The sequence below is a fragment of the Manacus candei genome, unplaced genomic scaffold, assembly GCF_025592945.1.
Source record: "Manacus candei isolate 608988 ecotype Guabito, Panama unplaced genomic scaffold, ASM2559294v1 h1tg000049l, whole genome shotgun sequence".
Classification (NCBI taxonomy): Eukaryota; Metazoa; Chordata; class Aves; order Passeriformes; family Pipridae; genus Manacus; species Manacus candei.
The window spans coordinates 20,285,764-20,308,901 of record NW_026138097.1 but is presented as its reverse complement, the minus strand read 5'-3'; the positions used below and the strand labels follow the sequence as shown (position 1 = coordinate 20,308,901).

Sequence of the window (23,138 nt, the reverse complement as noted above, 5' to 3'; positions counted from 1 at the left end):
TCAATAACAGACCATGTAAAGCAATTTTAAAGTTCTCACAAACATACCACTTGATCCATGGGGTCATTGGAATAATAGCTTTCAGAATGGGTGCAGCGAACCCAGACAGGCTTAAGTAACTCCTCATCTTCCTCTTCATTTTTTTCAGATGCATTCTCCTCTGATTCTTTGTCTTTGACAGCAGTATAACTTTTCTCTTTGCTGGAGCTCTGGTTCTCAGACCACCTTTCTCTGTCCTCCTCCCATCGCGGTCTCTTTCTCTCTCTGCTTGGAGATCGGCTTAATGGGAGAAAGCAAGCAAAAGCAATTCTCTTTATTATTTTAACAGTGACAGTTTTATAATGAAAAACAGTTTGCTTCAGATCAGTAGATCATTCTATCATACAAGTTGCAGCAAAATCCAGTTGCCTTTCCTGTTTTTAACTTGCACCATAAAGAGTAGAAGAGCACTTTGTAGTTCTGATGTACTGTAAAAATTACTTAAAATTCGAAGTGCTTTTTTATTTTAAATCTTACTCAAGAATAATATATAATAATAATAATAATACATATGAAAATATATATGTTATCTTAGATTAAAACACTTACTAGTGTTCTAGGTGAATTTATTTTAATTTTGTTCCAAAGTTAGAAACTCATCAGTAAAAACTAAAAGTCACATCACTCACAACTAAAAGTTACAGTAAGAACTTTTAATACATAGCCCACAAAATATTTGCATGACAAAAGACTTGGGGTTTTATTAGAAGGATTATACAGAAGCCACACTTCTGTTACTCTAACATTCTGCATCCCTGTGAACAACACAATTTGTGACAGTCCTTATGAATTGCAAGAGTAATGCTTTCAAAAGATGAATTAGGAAAAATACCTATTTTTTTCATCTCCTCTACCTATAAAACCAATAATGTTGTACTGATTTCAGCTCTCCAGCATTCAGAAGGAGCACCAAGAAAAACCCCTAAAAGATAATCTAAAGATAGAATGACTTTAAATAATTATGGTACTTTACAGACTGGAAAGAGATGTAAGAGGAAGTCTTTAGGACACAGCAGTGAAAAGTCTCTCTCCAGAGATAAATCCTGTTTCTAACTCTACAAGGTCTTGAGATAGCTGACATGTATAAATAGATGGTTATAAATTTAAGACACTCAGGTTTTCTGAGTTTAAAAGCAGGCACATATGCATACACAAAACCGGACGAGTGGATGGACAGAGCCTCAAATACTCAAGAGACCACACGCAACCTCCCTTACCTTCCTGCTCTCTTGTAATCTTTTTTGTAGGATCTGTCTGGTGATGGTGATCTTCTGCTGTCACGGTGCCTATGCCTCTCTCTCTCCCGTTCCCTTAGAAAGTACGAAAAATAAGTTAAATGAGAAATCTGGAATTTCATACGTTCCATACCTGAAATGTGCACAAAAGCAGCCTGAGATCACGTTACGAAAAGTGATATCCACATGCTGACTGCTAAAAACGCAGATATTCTTGACGTTGACAACCAAGAAATTTGCAAAGGACGGTCACCCATCCATCTCCTCCGCCTTTGTCATAAAGCCATCTATCTCAATATGACAGTTAATTCATACCATGCAGAGGCAACTTCTATGAATTCACCACAGGTCTTGTTACCATCTTCCTCTTCTCCGGTTATGAATGGAAAAGGGTAAGATAGTGCATCTTTAACCATTTCAAAAGCCTCAAGAAAGGGACAAAAAAACCCATCCCATGCACAATAGCTTTGTAAGCACAGCAGTCACGTAAGTGTTTGAGGCAAGCCCTCTCTTCTTTACAGCCATCTCAAGCATACACAAAAAAATGGACAGATACAGACAATCTGCATGATCCCAAAACTATGACTCTCATCTACAAGACTCAGCTTGCACATATGCATAAAGTATTTGATAACACAAACATACTTTTGGGGCAAAAGAGCTTTAAATTAACTCAAGGCTTGAGGAAGAGTGCCTGGAAAGCTGCCCAGTGGAACAGGAGCTGAGGATGTTGGCCACAGCCAGCTGAATATGAGCCTGCAGTGTGCCCAGGTGGCCAAGAAGGCCAATGGCATCATGGTTTGCATTATAAATAGTGTGGCCAGCAGGACTGGGGCAGTGACTATCCCCCCGTACTCGGCACTGGTGATGCCATATCTTGAGTTCTGTGTCCAGTTTGGGCCTCACTACAAGAAAGACATTGAGGAGTTGTTCAGAGCAGGGTAACAGAGCTGGTGAAGGGTGTGGAGCACAAGCCATATGACGAGTGGCTGAAGGAGGTGGGGTTGTTTAGCCTGAAGAAAAGGAGGCTCAGGGAGGATCTTACTGCTCTCTACAACTACCTGACAGTAAGTTGCAGTAAGGTGGGGGTCAGTCTCTTCTCCCAAGTAACAAGTGACAATGAAAGGAAACAACCTCAAGTTGCAGCAGGAGAGATTTCATTTGGATATTAGGAAAAATTTTTCCACTGAAAGGGTTGTTGAGCACTGGAACAGGCTTCCCAGGGAAGTGGTGGTATCACCAGCCCTGAAGGCATTTAAAAGAGATGTAGATGTGGCAGTTAGCATCACAGTAAAGTGGTAGAGTTGGCAGCATTAATAAAGGGTTGGACTTGATGACCCTAAGGATGTTTTCCAAGCTAAATGATTCTATGAAATTATTGTATACATTAGGCAGGAAAGATCACACAGGCAGTTTTCATACTCTGCTAACAGCTGACAACTTGTTAGTCCACCCAACTGTGGATCTATTGTGGGACAGAAACTTCATGATAAATCCCACAATAAGCAGTGCACACTCATCCATCTGAATGATGTCGACACAGCCTACAACTGTCCCACTTCCTTTAACAGGTTTATGGTAATGTTCATTTCAGTCCTCTCTCGAGATCACAGGCTGGCTTGCTGAGGTCTTCACCCTGAACAGAATCACACAGGCAGGTCTTTCCATCAGACCTGAGTACTGGCTACCTCGTGAGCTAGAGGGAAAAACAAGGGTGAGGGAAGAACACTGGTGCAAACAAATACTATGAGGCAACAATGACATCTCTCCCCCTGCAGGCAGAAAATACCTCAAGTTACCTGTTTCGCTCGTAACTTCTGTGATGAGGCGATATCCTTCCTCTGTCATAATCTGTCCGGTGCCGACTGCTCTCCTGCCTCCTCCTATCTGGACTCCGGCCTCGATCCCGACGGTCTCCATGGTTAGCAGACCGATGCCTGTCCCCGTGGATGTGACCGTGTTCACGATGTCGGTGCTCATCATAGTGCTTGCTCCTGTCTGGAGACCGCCGATCACTTTGAGGCTTCTCTCCCTGGTACTGACCCGTGTGCCGAAAATGGCTGCTGCCACCACTGCTGTTGGCAGTGCTGCTCTGGAAGGAGCCAGAGTTGTGCTGATAGCTGTTGAAGCTAGGTGGTGGGAACGACTGCTGGGAGTATCCCGTGGAGTACACAGGTTGGTAGTTGACCTGCTGTGGCATGACTGGTGGGGGAGGAGGGTGCGGTACTGTGGGAGGAGGTATCATGTATGGAAAGGTGCTTTGTCCAGCAGGAGTTCCTGGCACAGGGGTGTTGCTAGGATTTGGCACTGGTGGCGGAGCAGGAGGGAAACATGGAGGCACTGGGAAGCTCTGCCTCATCTGATGGTTCGGAAATGGTGGCCTCATGGGACACTGGCTGATGGGATTTTGTGTGGAAGGGGGCACTGGAGGAGGATAGGGCACAAAGTCTGGCCTGGGAGGCATGTAACCATTGGCTGGAGGATTTGAATAGGTTGTTGGAGGGGCAGTTTGCTGGTCATACTGGTACTGTATGGAGGGCTGCTGTGGGTGAAGCTGCCGTAGGTTCTGAGGGCGGTAGGTCTGCGTTGAAGTTCTTGCTCCTGGTCCCCCTTGACCACGGGGACATCCTCGTCCAGAATGGAAAGACATGGCTCACCTTTAATGAGGAAAGTAAAAGTCCAGTGTCACACAATTTTTATAAGATGTCCTTACTGCATTTGCAGGAACTAATCCTAAAATGCTGAAACTATAGTTTTTGCAGTTTCCTTTAACAGAAGCAGTAAACAATGTCCACCAACTTTCACTGGGAGCTTTGTGCTCCTCAGACCTCTAGTACAGGTCATTTATGTCTCTTTGATTCCTTTAAGCCTCTAATCCATGAATGCACTCTACAGTCTTTCTACCAAAGCTGGACCATGCTTTCTGACTTAGGGCAATGTTAATTTCAAAAAACTATTGATATGATGACTGGTCAAGGATTCAAGCACCTCTACTAGTACTTAGAAACTCTGACATAAAAACCTCAGATACCCCACACCGAAGAAACCACTCATTATTAATAATTGCAGTTGTCATCCAAAGTTGCATAAAAAGGAGTTCTTTGTAGAACACAATTCTAAACTTTGGGCAGAATGACGTGACGAACGCTCCATTGCAAGCTACCTGGTCTAACAAATCACGTAAACTTTAAATGAGATAGTAGTAATTTACATTCACAACTGAGTCCCCAATTTACTAAAGGACTAAATTCAACAGACCCTTCAAAAAATTTTAAGTGAGGTAGGTATATTTTTGTTGAATGTGAATCTTACAGGTTACAGAAAACAATTTTGTGTAGTCTATGCTATTCCTTCATTTTCATTGAAATAAATGGTTCCAAAGAAATCCCTCAGCTGCCCTTTTGGCCTTGTTACCTTTCAGGAATTGCCACTGCTTCAAGAAGGCTTAAGTGTTGCTCAAAGCTACACATGTATTTAAGGCATTGTATTAATGTTTATAAATGAAAACCACCGTGCTTCATCAGTTAAAACTGATTCTTTAATTACAATGTTAAGTTTCAAAAACTGAAAAAAGGGGGAAAAAACCACTTTATGGTTGGAATAGAGGGAGAGGGAAAAAAATTAGCTAAGCACCCACAGAACTGAAATCCTGTTTTCCATAAAGGGAAGTGAGAGAAAGAAAGGGAAGACACAGACAATTGGAAAGATCACCAGAAACACAAAGCAAAGCCTCCCTTTTAATGAGGCTTTCCTGATGGTGAAGTACATGCACAGAACATTCTCCCACCTGCTATAGTGCAACATGGCCAACTTGGACTGCTCAGAGCACTACTCTCAGCTGCACTTCGGTGCTACTGCAGCAAAAGACGTAGCTCTTGCTGAGAGAAAGCAGACAACTTCTGGTGAACTGCAGGGAGAAAGGAAAAGAGAGGAAAAGTACTGACATCAAAGAGGAGGAATCAAGAGGACCCTAAGACTCTCCTTAGATACGCAGGGCTTATTGGAAGCCTCTGGAATTGGTGGCAGTGATATTCATTCCCTCTCCAGAACAATCAAATGCCAAAGTAAGTGAGAATCCCACATTTCTAGGAAGCAGCAGCCACAATGGTATAAAGTCATTTGTTCCTTTCAGTCAGCCTGTACCTGCTCAGTACCCTCCAACTTTGTAAAGGCTCTCAAAAAAAAAAAACAACAGGGGGAAAAAAGTCAACTTCCATTATTTCATACAGCAATAGTGCAACCTTTTGTTATTAATAATTCCGTTGCATTACATACTGAATCAATTTTGCTTTAGTTCTCTTGTCATGCTCTTACACAGCTCATGCTTGTAACAGTAAACTGTTTCAGACTTTGCTAACATTTACATACATATTTTATTTAAACAGGCTGAGCTAAACCCTTAATTAAAGCAAAGGTCACTGTACCACAGTGCCTTGTCTTTAAGTGTGTTTCTTTTTAATATGTCATAGCATTCAAAGAACAGGTTTTCTTTATCAGCTCTCTTAAATAGGCTCTAAGATCTCCTCAACATCAGAGAACTGCTTTGCTTCTACCACCTTAATTTCACTCCTTCAGAATGCACAGAATCACAGCTGGAAAAAGAAATTCAAAAAACACAAGAAACTATTTTAAATTACTGAATTAAAGATCTCTCCGCTGCAAAATCTAGTCACGTCCAATTTTTATTTAAAGTTAGGTAAGTACAAAAACATCAAAAAGCACAAACTCCCCTTTTCCTGTCACCTAGAAGAGGAAATGTACTGCACTGGTGGGGGCCGTTGCACATTAAAGCAACACTGGTTCCCTAAAAAAGACCGAACAAACTCGCTTCTCCCTGACGACACACCTCTGACAGCAACAGGGCACCGACACATCTTGAGCAGACTGAGAGGGGACCTCGTCAATGTCTCTACGTATCTAAAACGGGGGTGTCAAGAGGATGGAGCCAGGCTCTTCTCGGTGGTGCCAAGCAACAGGACAAGAAGCAATGGGCAGAAATTGATGGACAGGAAGTTCCACCCGAACACGAGGAAGAACTTCTTTGCTGTGCAGTAACCGAGCACTGGAACGGATTGCCCAGGAGAGTTCGTGGAACCTCCCCCACTGGAGATATTCAAGAACCATCTAGACGCAATCCTGTGCCATGTGCTCTAGGACGACCCTGCTTCAGCAGGGAGCTTGGACCAGATGACCCACTGTGATCCCTTCAAACCTGACCCATCCTGTGACTCTGTGACACCCGTCCTCCCGACTGCTCCCGGAGGGGTGGCAGCACGGAGACCGCCTGGCGCTGAGCCGACACCCGGCCAGGCCCTGCTGCCCGCACCAGGAGTTCTTGCCCGCCACCCCGACCCCCGCCAGCGCCGCGGAGTCGCCGCGCCCGCTCTCCTGAGAACCTGCGCGCCCCCCCATCCCGGCGACCGCGGAGACCCGCGGCACCAGAGCAGCGCGGAGTGGCCCCGGGGAGCCCCCGCCCGCCCCGCCGAGGGCAGCCGGACACGCCGAGCCCACCTGGCCCCGCCGCCGCCGCTGCCCAGGCCAGCCCTGCCCGCAGTGCTCCGGCTCCGGAACAGGAAAGCGATGGGAGGTCCTGCGGGCGGAAGCACCGCCTGCCGGGAGGGAGGGAGCGGCGGCATGAGCGGTGGGAAGCAGGAGGCCGGCGGTGGGGGTCGGCCCCGCGGGGGCTGCCTGCGGGAGTACCCGGCGCTGCCGGTGTGGGTGGTGGAGGACCACCAGGACGTGAGTGCCCGGCGCTGGGCTGCCGTGGGATGGGCCATCCCTCCGGTGGTGTATGGGGAGTGGCTTTGTGTGTTTGTTTGTTTGTCCGCGGCGCGGAGGCTCGGACTGACTGGCGGATCCCCTGTGCCGGCGCTGACGGCTTCTCGGGGGGATGCGCTTTCCCGCCATGTATCCGGGTTCTGCCCGCTCCAGGCGCTTCCCTGGGAACAGCCCTCCCCTCTATAGCCATGCACAAACATTAAAACTGCCTTCCCTTCTACTGCTGAAACATAAATGAAGTTCAGGGCCCAGGAGATCTGATTTTCCTTTCCCATTCACCGATTAAGTTAATTATTTCCGTGATCGAATTTTGACATCTTTTTAAGCAGTTGTTGCTGTCTTTTTTGGGTCATAGTTGCTATAGTTAAAAAGAAATTATACTTGCATTACACCGCTGTTATAATTTGCTGGCCATTAGAGCAGTCAGTACTTGGAAACTCAACCCAACCTAGTGTCTGACAGCAGGTATAATCACATTCCAAGGAGCAGACTGACAGCCAGTTGATGAGAAATGTTAAATGTGGAGCTTTGCTTTCTTGGTTAAGTCATTGAAAAAGGACATGAAGAAGGAATTGCTTTTGAACTGCTGTTTCTGGTTTCTCATGTTTTGGTTTTTTTTTATAGTAGTATAAGCTGAGGCCTTCATCCTAAGTAACAGATTATATACTAGACTCTTTGCAAACAGAAAGTTTTAGTGTAAAGTCCATTACAGAAAATAATGAAATTGTAAGTAAATAGTTTAATGCAGTTCATTTTTGCTGAGACTCACTGAAATATATGATACTGTGATATATGATACTGTGATAGCTGATTTTACATGGTAACCAAGGACTTAGAGCGTCGCTGTGATAGTAATACTGAGATAATGCCAGTTAATGATCCTTCTTCTTTATTTTAGTCTCTATACTTATGTTTTCAATTAACTTAAAGTCTTTTCATATTAAATGTATACACTGCATTTTCAGGATGTGAATGTAGATGCACAAAATGCAAATGGCTTTTTATTCCAAGTGTAAGAACTTCACAGAAAATTTAAATAATCTTTTGCTGAGAGTGATGTTCCTCTAGGACAAGTTATCAGTAAATGCATCATGCATTGATTAATAATAACAGCTGGCATAAAGGAAATTTTGTTCTTAATTGCAAGGTTAGAGACCTCAGTCTCTAGTGTCTCTTGCAACCTGTAGTTACCCTTACCTGAGTGAAGCTTCAATTTTAATTGCAAAGATTGTAGGTTTTTCAGGTAGGCCAGATTATTTCTTTTTTCCAAAGAAGTAGAAGTCATGGATCAGGGAACCCTTCTTATTTTCAACCTAGTTTTATCTACTGTTGCAATAGTATACTTATATTTTATGGTTATGCCCATGCAGTATGCCAGATCTGTCATCTTAATCAGTTTTATGCCAAGAAAAGTAGCTCAGGTGCAGTTGTAATGTAGAGGTCACATGTAATTTTTGTTGCTTCTTTACAGTCTTCACATTCCCTGTATGATAGGGCTGTGATTCACAATCCCTGTTGGATTTGCTCTGGCAGCCAAGGCAGTTGATGTCCCCTAACTGTGAGAAAGACTCCATGTACTGCAGTTCAATGTAAGAGGTATCATGAATCAGCCATCAGTTTTCTCATTTTTACCACCTGTACTATTGCACTTCAGTGGTTTTCTATGCTGTAATTTGGTGAGTTGCCTCATCTTCTGTTTTTCGCACCTTTGAGTGAAGACCTTCAGCGAGGGATAAGGTTGGAGAGTTGAGAAAGGTTATATGTTTATTGCAGCCACTAAGTCACTAGGAATTAATTTTTCAAGAGGAATAGGTTTAATGATCAGCTAAAGTCTAAATCATGGTGGGGTCAGTTTTCATTCTATATCAGTTAACTTATAAACCTCGAGTAAAAAAATGTTTTTGTGCTCCACAGCACCCATGCATGGTGAGGAGTGTATGGGGAAGGAAATACAGGGGCAAGGTTCTGCAGAAGAGGAAAGGCAGTCCTGGGGTTTAGTTGTAAATGAAAAAAAAGCCCTAGGAATTGAGTTGAATCATTAGTAAGAAGCTACTGCAAACAAGACTTCCTATAAAGAAGGAAAAGGGGAGTAAGGCTGTGATTCTTTAGCAGTTTCCCATGTGGAATGCTTAGGCTTATAATGATTACAGTTCATGTGTTATCTTGCCTCTGGAGTTATTTCCCCTTTGTATTGTTTTCTGTCTCCTCCTCCCTCTAATCTAAATTCTAAAGGAATAAGAGGGAGACTAGTGTTTTTGCTGTTAAAGTGGTCACATTTTTCAGCCTACTGGTTATCATTAAAATGTTTTTATTCATATTGCTTTAGGTACTGCCTTTCATCTATCGTGCCATTGGTTCAAAGCATCTTCCTACCAGTAACATCAGTTTTGTTCATCTTGATTCCCATCCAGACCTTCTTATTCCTGTTAATATGCCTGCAGATACTGTATTTGACAAAGAAACTCTTTTTAGGTAAGTCCCAGGTACTACCTCAGAGTACTTTAAATCTACTTCTTGCTGCCTTTGATTCACAGTGAATATTGGTACAACTGAGTAGGAAACATGAACAAAGGAGGTATAATTCAGGTTCAGGTTGTATCTTCCATCTTTTCACTTTTGCTGAAACTTTATTTTTTTAATGGAAAAAGTTACGTTTGTGTTTTATGAATGTGGCCAAATGTTTATGTGGTACATCAAGCAATTTAAGATGTATGAATTTGCTTTGTTTAGTTGTTCAGTAGTATATTATGATATTAGCCCCAGTAGTTCCTCTGGGTAACAGGAAAACACTCTAAGTTGATGCTTTGTCTGAAGAACTGTAGTTTTAAATCAGTCTTTCTTTCTTCACACTGAAAAATTGACTTTGAGATTGAAATAGCATATAATTTCTTGGCATGGTGAATATGTGAAATTAAACAAGATTTTCATATTAGAATCATAAAGACCAATATTTTCTACCACCATCTGAGGTAGGTAGGGAATAAGCCACAGGGTGATCCCTGCTATTGTCTTTCTCTTCTTGTTTTAAAATAAATATTGATTGCTTCAGTATTATGGTGATTTACAGCAATTACAAGCTAATGCAGTTGTGTAAATACTTGGATCGTCCTACCCATAGTGAATATTTTATTCTCTTTTTTTGACTAATAAGTTTTGTGGACTCTATCTTAGAATCTTTGAATGATTTGGATTGGAATGGACCTTAAAGATCATCTAGTTCCAACTCCCCTGACATTGGCAGGGACATTTTCCATTAGACCAGGTTGCTCAAAGCCCCACGCAACCTGGCTTTGAACACTGCCAAGCATGGGTCATTCACAACTTCTCTGGAGAACCTGTTCCAATGCTTCACCACCCTCACAGTGAAGAATTTCTTCCTAATATCTAATCTAAACCCACCCTCTTTCAGTTTAAAGCCTTCCCCCTTGTCTTATCACTGTATGCCCTTGTAAAAGTCCCTTTCCAGCTTTCTTCCCTTTTAGGTACTGGATGGTCCTATAGGTCTCCCTGCAGCCTCCAGGCTGAACAACCCCAATTCCCTCAGCTTGTCCTCACAGGAGAGGTATTCTAGCCCTCTGATCATCTTCATGGCCTCCTCTGGACCTGGTTCAATAGGACCATGCCCTTCTTATGTTGAGAGCCCCAGAGCTGCATGCAGTATTCTGGGTGGGGTCTCACAAGAGTGGAGTGGAGGGGCATAATCACCTCCCTCAACCTGCTTGTCATGCTTCTTTTGATGTGACCCGGGATACACTTGACATCATACACGTAATTAAATAGGGTCTTGATAATGAGGAAAGATGCTAATCTCGCAGTTGTGGAGTGACTCACTTTAATTACTGGGATGATATTTAAAATCTACCTAGAGCAGTTTACAATAAAACGCTCTCATGAGGTCAGTCTGAAGTTATTTAGAACGATGTTGTGTCCTTGCTTGCACTTTCCTCTATCTGATGTATCAAGAGAGAAAGGATGTAGAATCACAGAATTGTTAAGGTTGGAAAAGGCCTCTATGGCTATCAAGTCCAACTGGTAACCTAACACTGCCATGTCCACCACTAAGTAGTTTATCAAAGCACCGTACTAAGAGTGAAGCTGATTGCACTCTATGTCTGAACTTTTTTAAATCTACTACAGACATTATAGATTTCCCTCTTTTTCTTTCTTTGATGATGTTACCCTTACACAGAGTACTAATTTTAGATGATTTGCCTGGAGGTTTTAAAGATGTGGAAGATGGTTGTGGTGTTCTTGACCATATTTTATTTATAAGGAAAGTAATATTGTTACCTCCTGTCTTTCTCTATTGATTACAGTGAATTAAGTATTGAGAACTGGATTATGCCTGCTGTTTATGCTGGCCATATTTCTCAAGTAGTATGGCTTCACCCACCCTGGGCTCATCAGATCTCAGAAGGAAAACACAGTTTTCTTGTTGGGAAAGACCTGTCAACAACGACAATCAGGTAAATTGTCTGCTGTCATAATGCTAGTAATATAAAAGTTGTCTCTGTAGCTTTTCACTGGCATTTTTTTGTGTTCTTGGATAAAGATGAAAATTTAATTTGTAATTTGTATTTGTAATTTCCTTAGGAAATGCCTAATGCAGTTCAACTTATATCTATTTACTCTTTGGTCTGCCTAGTAAAATTTTTATTTGGTGTCAGCCATGATTCTATTTTTCTAGTGTGGGAGTGGTTTTTTTGCTTGTTTTGTTTTTTGGGTTTTTTTAAGTTAGTCTACTACTTAAACACTGAAACAGGTACTCAGGTGGTGAATTCTCCATCCTTTGATAAAGGATGATTGATCTGGGCAGCCTCATCTACCTGGAAGTTAGTTCTGCTTTGATCAGATGGTTGACTAGAGACTTCCAGATGTCTCTTCCAATCTTAATCATTCTGTGATTCAAGTTCTGATCAGAGCCCCTCATCATTCTGCAGGATGCAATCCATGATAATTTTTCATTCACTATATTCACTGTGTTGTGATTTTGTACAGTTTTAATGGGCATTTACAAATCATGTCTCTTATCAGCATATTGAAGTAAATCTTTTGAGGCAAGTTTAACAGAGGACAGCAAAGAAATGCCTTGTTTTACCACCTTAAGTAAAATGCTAAAGCTCTACAATTCTGAATCTGAAGCCTACAGTTAACCTAAATAATAATAATAAATTATAACTATGCTAATGATGATAATAATTATAAAGCAGCTAGTAGTTTCAATTACATTTAATCATTTAACCAAGATATAGAAATACTTCATAATGACTGAATAGCTCTCACTGGTGGCCTTAGCTGTCCCAAAAACAACATTTCAGGCTTCTTTTTGAACACTGTCAGGTACCTTCACTTCAGATTCCAGGCTTACCAAATCCATGAAGGAAAAAAGGGAAAGAGTCCTCAGAAATACAAACTTGCTTAAAGTTTTGTTGACAACAGATGAATAGGCAATAAATACCTTAGTGTCCACTAAGGAAAAGGCTGTAGTATGAGCTCATGTTGAACCCTGCAGAATTTCTGAGAAGAGGTCCTGGGAATGCCCTGTCAACAAGATGAAGTTGTGATCCAGCCTCTCATCTTGGCAAGCTCAGGCTAATCCATCCACAAGACACTGGGGAACTGAGCTTCAAATGTCTCCTGCTTATGAAATTATTTGTCTTTGATGGTGATACCCTGTAATCAAACAAGGCTTTAACAGACATGAGCGGAAGTTCACACTTAAGCTTATCTTTAGTCTGAGTTTATGATGCTTAAGGCTTAATGTACTGAAATATGGCTTAAAAATTCCATTCTTTATATAAGCAGAGGTTTTAGCACTGTTGCTTTTGTTGAATTAGTTGGTTTGGGTTTTTTATATAAGTGGATTCAACTGATACCTAGCTATTTATCCTCTAGTTACCATCTCTCTCACTTAGAGCAGGGAATCTATGTCAGTGGTAAAAGAAGTTAAATTCTACCTATTAATTAATAATATTTTACTTTTACTAAATCAATATTTATGCATTTCCGGGCATTTCTCAAGCCCAACTAACATAATTTTCCTGGAGAATTAGAAAAGGCAAAATAGCTATAGCTTTGCAATCTTATATGCCACAATATTGACAATATCTTGTTCAATTCTGGATGTTGTCTTTAAAATGCAATTTAATGGCAAATTAATCATAGTAGCACATAATGTAGAGTCTTTTTTCTTATCCATTAAAACCTTGTAGGACTATCGTAAAAAGTGTAGGATGAATTTATATATATTTATTTCACAATAAAGAAGTGGAAAAAATTTTAATTTAAAAACCTGAGGATTGAAATTTTGTCTACGCAGTTTTATTGCTTTCGTTACCCATCAAACGTCTGTTTATTCTTCTCTGGGTCTTTAAAGTATAAAATGCTTTTTCCTAAGCTCTTTGCCAAGATGTATATTAACTGTGAGTTACTGTCAATTGTAGGGTTACAGGCACAGATCATTACTTTTTAAGTGATGGTCTTTATGTTCCTGCTGATCAGCTAGAAAACCAGAAGTCCTTAAATTTACATGTCATTCTCATCAACCCTATTGAATCATCTAATGGCCATGAAGAAAATGGTGAAGTAGCATCTGCTAAAAGACTGAAGCTAAATACAGATGACACAGCAAGCACCACTTCTGCCTCTTCATCAATGGGTCTTGGTGACCTTGATAACAGCACCCCAAGTGTGAAGCAAAAGGAAGTACCAAATGCAAGTGCCCTGAATAGGGCAGGAACCTCGCCAGAGTGCTCAGCTTCAAGCTGTCCCAAAACCAGTGAATGCCCAATAAGGGAAGTTGTTAAAGATATCTGCCAAGTGCTGCAGAAAGGGGATGCATATGTTTTGGACATTGACTTAGATTTTTTTTCAGTTAAAAATCCATTCAAAGAAATGTACACACAGGTAAGCATAACAATTGAATGGCCTCATACCATTCACAAGAGTCATAGTCTTAGTATTTATGTCTATGGAGAAACTTTCACCTAAGCTCAATCAGCAGATTAGCTGATCACGGTTAATGATTCATGGTCATATTTTAAAGAGAGACATTCTAGTGGAGTGTACCTGACAAAAATTTACAACTGCCAAATAGGGGGAGATTCTTACATTTGATAATGGTATGGAGTGTACATTCAAGCTCAGAGGTATATGGCTCACTTGTGCTTGTTGCTTGGGACATAAATGCTATGCTTGGGTTTCCACAGGTAACCTTCCAAATACTCACAGCAAGAGTCATCAAGGAGGAATCATAGAATGGCGGATTGTGTCATTTTTTACCCTTCATGACATACTATTAGAAAACCACAGTGGTATCAAGAGAGACTGCCTTTCAAAAGGCATGGTGGTGTTGATTGTCCAAAGAGTGCTAGCATGTCCTGATGAGAGGCTGTTATGCTCATTATCGTCTGCAGTACTAGAGTAGGGGAATGATCTTGGTAATCACATTATTTTTTTGAAGAAGGAAAGCTTTGAGGATTTGGTTTCTCGTTTGAAGAGTCTAATCTTTTTCCTCTTTTTTGTCTAAGACAGAATATGGGCTCTTGCAAGAGTTGTACAATTTCAAGAAACCGCACAAAAATGCAACAGAGGTATGATATTTCCTTGTGGGATGTAGAGGGAATGGTTCTTTTTATTTACCCAATAAAAATGAGTTACACCAACAGGAAGGAACCTATCAAAGGTGCTTAATGAAGTGGTCTCAAATTAAGCTACGTGGCATGCTGAATGCTAATCAGCAGAATCTTAGAAATTCTTTCCTATTAAATGTTTTGATTAAATGAGTGAATTGCATAAATATTTAGCAGGAGTGTGAAAATTAATTTCTGTAAACAAATGGTAATTGACAAGGAAGGAATGAAAACGTAAGTCATCTGCAATGTTGTTCTTTTTGTGGCTCGACAGGACTTTAGATTGGTGAGGTTTCTTCTTTTTTTTTAACCCCTCCAGGCTCTCCCCTTCTTTGCCCTAGTTGCTTGATAGCCAGAGTTGTGATGAATGTCTAATCGGTATTTTACCTGTCTATTTGGACCTGGAAAGGATGGTATTATGCCACTGTAATGTATTTTTTCATTTTATGTGCTCTCTGCTTCTCATAGGAAATGTAAGCTTTCATAATCTCATCTGGACACTGTTAGAGAGATTCAACACATATAATTAGCACAAATTAAGGAAATCTAATTAATATATATATAAAGAAATAAACATATGTGGAATATTGGCAAACTGATTTTCATATCTCTTAGTAAATCAGCAGTAAAAACAGATACATATTTAGAAGGTGGCTTTTTTAAAATTATTGTTGGAAAGACAGAGCAAAGTGAGACGATTTATTCTGAAAGTATAACAGCTTCTACAGACATTCACTGTGATCCTCTGGAATTGATGTGCCATAGTAATGAAACAGTTGTTTCAGATTCCCCACTTCCAGTAGATCAGTCATTACAGAGTTTAAATCATAAGGTAAACCATGATATTCTTACTTCATTTTTTTTACTAACATACTGTTATATATGCTTATCTAAAGGAAGGCTTGCTGGATTGTGTTGAAAACCGTGTTCATCAGCTGGAAGATCTGGAAGCAGCATTTGCAGATTTGTGTGACAGTGATGATGAAGAAACCCTTCAGAAATGGGCTTCATATCCTGGGTATGAGAATTATAAATGGCTTAAAATGCAAACAGAAGTTTTGGAACTGATAAACCCCAGCACTTTGATAACAGAGAAAGATAGGATCTATGCAAGGATACTTTAGTTCTAGAGGAGAAAGAGTCAGACAAAATAAAAGGAAAGTCAGTCTGCTGTCTTTAGCACCACCGTAAGCCTTTGAAGCTCAGGCTTCTCCAGCTTCGTGCAAACTCTGTTGCCTATGGATGGAGGCATTTTGTTGACTAAAAACTTAGTCATCAGTGTGTATCAGAGTTCTCAAAAAAACAACAAACCAAGGAGGACATGGAGAAGCAATGCTTTGGTGCTCCCAAAGGGTCAGCTTTCTGTGGAAAAATGGAAATGAGTGAAAAATTGTATCTGAGCAACAGTCTCCACTAAACATCTGAACTGTCCCAGCCCCGTCGCCCATTGTGCTGTTAAAGTAAATGTTTTCAGCTGAAAAGAGACACTGAAAATCTGAGCTTTTCCTTGATGGGAAAATCATTTATTTTCCACATCAGATGCAGCAATTACTTTCAGACCTCTGTAATAGTGACAACAAATATTTCCTGTAAAAGTTGATACGACTCGACCTTTGCAGGTCTGCCTTAAAAGAAGCACAAAGAGGACTTGCCAGAGGCAGCTATGAGTATAAGGGCTTTATAAGAAAGAAACAGTACAATAGTACTGATAATTTCCATTTTTTCAGGTGCAAGATGACAAAGAGAGGCAAATTTCATTTTCAAATCCTAGGCCATAATAACTTCTACTTTCCTCTTTTTTTTTTCTCTTCTTTTTTTTCTTTTTATTTGTTTTGTTTTGTTTTAACTCCAGAATGAAACCACTTGTTCAACTAGTTCACAGTTTGAAAACCAGGATGGAAAGCCCAGACTATGAAATGGTAGGTGGCAAGGTAAAAGAGCAAAAAGTAGATGAATTTCAAAAGCATAACTTCAACAGACAGGGAAAATTCATACTTCCTTTCAGATTTGCTTCTTGATTCAGGACTTTGTGAGAGTTTGTTACTTTTCCTGGGTTTTTATGTCTCATTACTTATGCCAGCTTTTCTTTTTAAAGCTGCTAAAATTCTTCTCTGCTTGTCTATATTTAGGCAACATTAGTGTGATCTTTCAGGAGTGTGATATCTTGAGCCACATTCTATGAAGGGAGGTTTTGTTTCACCAGGGTCTGTTGATCTTCTTTATAGAATTTAAGATAAGATACCTATTTATAAAGCATCAGAGCTATCATCTTCAAGGACTGCAGCACACTCTGAATTTATAGAAAAGGTACAGTGTACTGGAGATAATGAAACAATCCATACAACCTCCAGATTTTTATTTGTTTTGTTTAAAGAACAAGCTGGGGCAGAAAATCCCACAACTCTTACTGTCTAAAGAGGTGTAAGTTATCTACTGGGCTAGGGATGGTATGCTAGAGACCTTCTACACAGGTAAGCTGTATCAATAGTTCATCAACAGAAATGAAATCTCTGTTTAATTTACCTGTAGGTACATCAGGCTGGTTTAACCTGTGATTATATAGAGCTTCCTCACCATGTTAGCACTGAAGATGAGATCGAAGGCCTCATACAATCCGTTAAAGTTCTGCTAAAAGATATGCCCAAGCCCACGCTTGTGACTGTTGCTCGGTAAGACTACGTGGACACTTTTAGTTTAAAAAGCTCTGACTGTACTCATGAAGATAAATGATTTTATCAGTATAGCACTGGTTGGTGCATCTTAAGTCCCATCTTAAAGTGGAAGCCTTATAGTATAGTAAACACTGACATTTGGAAATATTGATCATAAAGCAGTGACAGAATCTACACAGATTAGGGAAGACTGCAATGATGGCCAGTTTTTCTGGGCTTTAAAGTAGCTGGCACAGATTTCAAAAGCTGTGAAAACATGATGACTTAATCTGCTTCAGCGTAAGTTATGTAAAGTCTATAATGAGGCCTTGCGTATGTTGGGATTGATAGCTGTCACTGGAGTTCATGCATCTTCACTACTTCCATTACTTGTGCTAATTAGAGCAAAGCTAGGACAAGCCTGCCTGGGCTGACATCCCACATTTCTTCTTCTCTTGCTCTAGGGTGTTGTACTATAGATAGGATTTCTGTTTTCAGTGAAACTTCTGCTGGAACTGGTTTTTGTCTAATAGGCTGAAAGCAATCTATATTCTTTAAGGCTCTAGTAAAACTTTGTTATGGAGTAAAAGTTATGTTTCCAGGACTGTAAGAGTTATTATTTAGGAGAAAAGGATGGAGCTTGAGACCGGGGACCTGGGAGAACCAGGGATCTCCAAACCTAATTTGGAGGCCACAGTGTTACCTTTTTTCAAATTGTTGCAATTTAATCATTCAGAAATACCAAGTGTGCCCTTAAAAGGGCAGGCAACAATAGCAGAAGCTGACACGAAACTGGCTTTGTCAATAAGAAATAGTATGGGTAATCCCTACAATAAAAGAAAACTATATTCCCTGTGCCAGCTGCAGGATTGTCATCCAGTGTTGCAGAGAAAACAGAATCATCTCTCTAAATCTTGACAGATAAAAATTCAAGAAGTGTCAGCTCTGCTAGTATTGGTTTGCAGTTCATTAATAGGTACTGTAAAAAATGTTATATCCCAGGGATTGTGAAGATGTTTTTCAAGTTTTTCTACCTACTTTACTAGTAGCATTTGAATTTTTCAATTTTAACTTAACATGTGTCCTTTAATTAGATCGTTTGCTTGAACTTTGTCTGCCAACATGTTCTTTGTCAGATTCAGGAAGAGAGTAAAATTAGAAAGAAGATTAGGTCACATTCCTGATCTGCTGCAGACTTTCTATTCAGCTTAAAAAGTGGTGAGGAGATCCACAGCACTACGCTTTGAAGGGATACTGGGAGGCAGAACTTGCCAAAGTTGTAAGGCTCAGCCTAGCCACAGAGCCTTACAAAAATACACAATGTTGTCATGCTGGTGATATCTGTATTCTCTCATGCCTTTTTCAATTCCTTGTTACAGATCAAGTTTGGATGACTATTGCCCTTCAGAGCAGGTTGACATGATTCAAGAGAAGGTTCTCAATTTACTCGGTTCGGTGTATGGCTCTCTGAATGTGCACTTAGACTACTCAAGCACTTCATCTTCTTTGTGACCTTGCTTCATGTATTGCTGTCTAATGCAGTGGATTAATTTAAATTGCATATTAGCTATGGTTACAAGGGGAAAACTACTGTTATTTCACCAGGTGGCACTAGAACCCAAGCTGACCCAGAGCTAGTTTTGAGTTGCATTACTTTCTCTAAGTCAGCTACATTTGAACTGTTCGTTACCTGTTTGGCTTTGTTTAGATTAGTTCTGTGATTATTATTTTTATTGTCTTTCTTCTTAAAATTGGTGCAAGAGAAATGACTTTTTGTCTATAAAATGACACTTTTTGTCTGATTTCTTTGTGTCTGTAAAAAAAAACATAAAATATATAATTTTTTAAAATAAATAGATATTTTTTATGTAATTAAACTTTTTTTTTTAATTGAGTTTGGTGAGTAACAGAATTTGTTCCTGAGTTGCATTATATCTTTTAAAAAATTATCTGAATAATGCCCTTAAGACTGTAGGTTTACATAGTGATCTCTCGTAATTTTTGTACTTGAGATGAACCTCTCATTTCTATAGAGCAGCTTATGGCTTCTGCCCTATCCACAGAATATCATTTATATTTATACTCTCTTTCATTAATATTGTCTTATTTTGCCTTAGTATTTCATTGGTGACTCATATGATGTCCTTAATGTACAGACATTGGCTTGATATTTTCACTTTTACATAATTTTGAGGATAAAAAGTATGTTTACATGTGCATGCTTTTATCTTTGGAATCCAGTAAGGAATTGAATTGATAGTTTCTTCAGAAACAAAGATTTAGCCTCATTGAAGTCAGCAGCAAAATCTTCTGTACCAGTTTTTTGCTCATTTCTGTATTGCTATTTGGAAAATAACAGTTTTAGAAATGTTTAATTTAGAAATCAATATAGTTATAGAGAAAACTGCCACTTTCAGAGATAAAAACCCCACAGGATTTATTTGGGAATGAAAATGAAATGGGAAAGAAAAAAATGCCACCTAGAATATTGTTATTTGTTATGAATATATTTTGCGTGTAATTTCTTCTGAAATAGTTAGGTTCATTTGCTAACATTACTCTTTGCTCTACCATGACTTTGTGCACTTTTATGGTTTTTTATTGCTTCTGCTGTTGATATAAATTACTGTATTATCGATTGCAAATATATAATCATTCTAAAATATTTCTTCCAGTAGAATAAATTCCATGACCATGGACCCACCTTCATTGTGTTTTTGTGACACATCTGTCACAAAGACATGCCTAACCTGGGACCCAGTTTCCTTAATACTTCATAAATTATGAACAACCATACCTTACATATAGAAATGAAGTGCAGTCAGATCATGATTGTGTAAAGATTGGGGTTTTTTTAAAGTTAGAGATGCTTCTTGCTGGGCTTTGCATAAGGTTGTAGAAAACAAAAAAACCCAAACATGTAGGGCACAGCTGAGCCCCTCAGCCACGGCCGGGTGGGCGAGAGCCCTGGGGAAAGCTTGGGCAAGGGAGATCAAAACACTGCCCGGCAGCCAGGGCTGAGGGATCCAACTGGGAGAACCTTTAGCATGGACCAAACTCAGCAATGTTTGCATCTCTGCCTGGGTGCTGCTTTGGGGATTCCTTGGTTGGTGAGGTAACAAAAATAAATTTACTCTTTGCATTTTGTCTGTGGTTTTGTGGTTGTTCCTGTGCCCTGCCTGTGCAGGCTTACACACACATGTTCACTGTGGCTCTGCAGAATTAAACTAGCATCATGAATTGTCTATTCGCTATCCAAGTTATTTAAGAAATGTTCCTTTCAAGCACAGTTTTTGTTTATGAATGTCAAATTGTTATCTTCTGAAATGTATGACTAACACAAACTGTATAATGCACTCTAGAAAATACCAGTCTCACCTAATTATAGAGACATTAATTTCTACATTAAGGACATTTGCAAGGTTGTTTTTTACTTTGGCAAAAAGTAATCAAGCCAAACCAGAAAGAGGTATCTCTATTTCTCACTTCTGTATATGGCTTATTTATTAACCACACATACAAAATCCTCCATTCCCTATGTCTGCCTCAATGTCCTCTCAGCTTATTTCAATATCTATTATGCAGAACAACACAATGAAATCATACTGCCCAACTCTTCTAATCAGTGCTATAAGGATGAGACATGAAGGCCCATTAGAAATAAATTCACTTGAGGATATTAACATAGCAGCACCATATAAGACAGCAGCTTCATATTGTCTCTTGTAGCTAGGTGTCCTTGCCAGCTCTGCTGCTCCTTTTGGCACCACTTAGGAGTGAGGATGCCCACTTGGGAGGGCATTTGCAGATATTTGCAGATGGATCTCAGCAGTAGAGATATGCAGGGATAGTTCTGTCATAATTGTGGCTCAGCTTCCAAGATGGACCATCAACCTGAGCATAAACAGTAAAACTATCACACATTTCCATACAGTATGAAATAGAGCCTTAAACCAAATATACTGAGTGGTGTCTGTGCATCACCAGCTCTGCAGCCCAGCCACACTGCAGTTTCCCAGCTTGTCACTGCAGAACAAAATTAGCTTTTTCAAGAAAAATGAACGGAGGGTGAGTCAGATGGCTGAGGTTATCATGTCCTTTGTTACCATTTCTTCCTCTCCTTGAGGCTTCTGTTTCTGACAGCTCTGTCCCTTCCCTTCCTCTGGTAACTACTGTGAGTTAATCACCCTAGTCTCAGGCAGAGCTGGACTATGGGGGTTGAAGAGTCAACTGCATAAATATTTCTTCCTGCTGTTATTGTGGAAGAAGAAAATAGTTATCCAACAAGTTCAGTCTTAGGGGAAGAGTCCCTTCCCTGGAGGTACATAAAAGATGGATGGATGGATGGATGTGGCATTTAGGGACATGGCTTAGTGGTGAACATGACCATGCTGGGTTAACAGTAGGACTCAATGACCTTAAAGGTCTTTTCCAACCTAAACAGTTCTATGATTCTGTTTCTAGGACACCCAGGATATGGGTCCTGTCTCCTTATGCATCCACTGGACAGCACCTGGAAGGGGCCCTCCTGTCCTGCTTGATGGCCCCTATTGTCCCCATGAGTGCCACAAACCCTTTCCATATCCTATCCTCCACCAGGAGGGAGGATGTAAACACCAGTTTTCTGCCTTTAGTTTTCAGTGTTTCAGTGTTTCAGTTTTCCTCTCTTGCAGGAGGAAATCCTCTGTGCCCACAGCAGAGGTGCAGCTCCCACACCCCAATGTAGATGGCAAGTCAGGGACCCAACAAACCCAGTCCCAGCTCCTGCCTTGGCACAGACTTCCTCACTGTCATCAGGTTCAACCACAGACCTATCTTGGGAGAGAGGCAGTCTGGCTAGCACTGACCCCAACGGAAGATCATAGCACCACCACAAAGGTGTATTAATTCCTTCCCTGTCTTTGAGGCTCTGGGCCACTAGCTGTCCTGCTTCTCTGTCACAAGCAGAGCTCATGAAGGTGCTGGATCCATTCACTAGTGCTCACCTCCCTGCAGACTTACAGGGACGCTCATCTTCCTCCTCTCTCAGTAACTCTCTTCTGCAAAGGAAAACTGTTGCTCGCCATATCCTAAAATGTTCAAGAAATGGCTCTGATCTGAATTTTTGTCTAGTTCTATGTTGTGGCTGGGTACTTTTTTACAGTTTAATTGCAATTCACTTTGAGCATACCTAATTTCAAATAGGGATACTTAGCCCTCTCAAGGAAGCAGACATCTCACTGGAGAGAGACAAATCATTCCAACCTTCCCTTGCTAAATGCAAGTTAAATATATTCATTGGTTTCCCTAAATGTCCTGATGGTTTTGCACATCTCCTACCACAGGGGACTGCATTGTCTGCTAGGGAGCTTTCTTGTGGGATTGCATGCCTTTAGCAGAATTGTTGTCATATATTTTTACTGAAGGCCCTTGACAAAACAAATATTATGTTTGTGTTCATCCTTCACTACTTTACAGAATGAGGTACATTATGTGCAAATTTAGGGCTAGATCTCCCAAAACACGTTTGACATATGACCCTTTGTCACCTGCCCTAAGCAATACTAAATCTCAGATTTATTCAACGTGCTGTCAGCCAGTCAAGAAATATCTCCCAGCAGAGTTTTTAATATGGAGCTGAGATACTATGCTGAATATCGCTGTACTACATTCTTTTCTAATGGTTATGTCTTTTGTGCTCTGTTTGCTACCCAGCATCTCTTCCAGCCATCCTTATAATAAACATGACTTTAATAAGATTCCAAGGTGCACAAAAGCCTTCTGGAACACTCTGCCCTGCACCAGGTGATCCTTCCCCGCTACTT

General features: G+C 40.4%; 2 protein-coding genes across 10 annotated transcripts in view; one reads left to right on the top strand and one right to left on the bottom strand.

Moving 5' to 3' along the window:
* DROSHA (drosha ribonuclease III) overlaps positions 1-6,847 on the bottom strand; it is a 70,583-nt gene extending 63,736 nt beyond the window's left edge. The window contains exons 1-5 of one of the 2 annotated variants that reach the window (XM_051799381.1): positions 6,786-6,837; positions 5,062-5,181; positions 3,074-3,931; positions 1,257-1,349; positions 48-279 (exon numbers count right to left, since the gene is read on the bottom strand). In XM_051799381.1, the coding sequence (XP_051655341.1) occupies positions 48-279; positions 1,257-1,349; positions 3,074-3,924 (1,176 nt within the window). In that variant the 5' untranslated portion in view covers positions 3,925-3,931; positions 5,062-5,181; positions 6,786-6,837. Of the gene's footprint in view, positions 1-47; positions 280-1,256; positions 1,350-3,073; positions 3,932-5,061; positions 5,182-6,785 lie in introns of both variants that reach the window. The other variant, XM_051799382.1, reaches the window with a different exon arrangement.
* CUNH5orf22 (chromosome unknown C5orf22 homolog) lies at positions 6,840-21,510 on the top strand. 8 transcript variants are annotated; one of them, XM_051799405.1, is made up of 10 exons: positions 6,895-7,013; positions 8,524-8,728; positions 9,379-9,524; positions 11,369-11,518; positions 13,496-13,958; positions 14,582-14,644; positions 15,580-15,701; positions 16,536-16,602; positions 17,213-17,352; positions 18,714-21,510. In XM_051799405.1, the coding sequence occupies exons 2-10, from the start codon at positions 8,654-8,656 to the stop codon at positions 18,844-18,846; spliced, it is 1,359 nt and encodes a 452-aa protein (XP_051655365.1). In that variant the 5' UTR covers positions 6,895-7,013; positions 8,524-8,653; the 3' UTR covers positions 18,847-21,510. The 8 variants fall into 8 exon arrangements, with proteins under 8 accessions (XP_051655364.1, XP_051655365.1, XP_051655370.1 ...); XM_051799410.1 differs by having other exon boundaries at positions 8,524-8,648; positions 18,714-21,508; XM_051799407.1 differs by having other exon boundaries at positions 6,921-7,013; positions 8,547-8,728.
* Positions 21,511-23,138: the final 1,628 nt, after the last annotated feature.

Excerpts from the sequence above, each read along its gene's own strand:
- CUNH5orf22 (XM_051799404.1), top strand. The coding sequence starts at position 6,855 with ATGGGAGGTCCTGCGGGCGGAAGCACCGCCTGCCGGGAGGGAGGGAGC. Across the intron at positions 7,014-9,378 it reads TGGTGGAGGACCACCAGGAC|GTACTGCCTTTCATCTATCG; the intron begins GTGAGTGCCCGG and ends ATATTGCTTTAG. Across the intron at positions 11,519-13,495 it reads CTGTCAACAACGACAATCAG|GGTTACAGGCACAGATCATT; the intron begins GTAAATTGTCTG and ends TGTCAATTGTAG.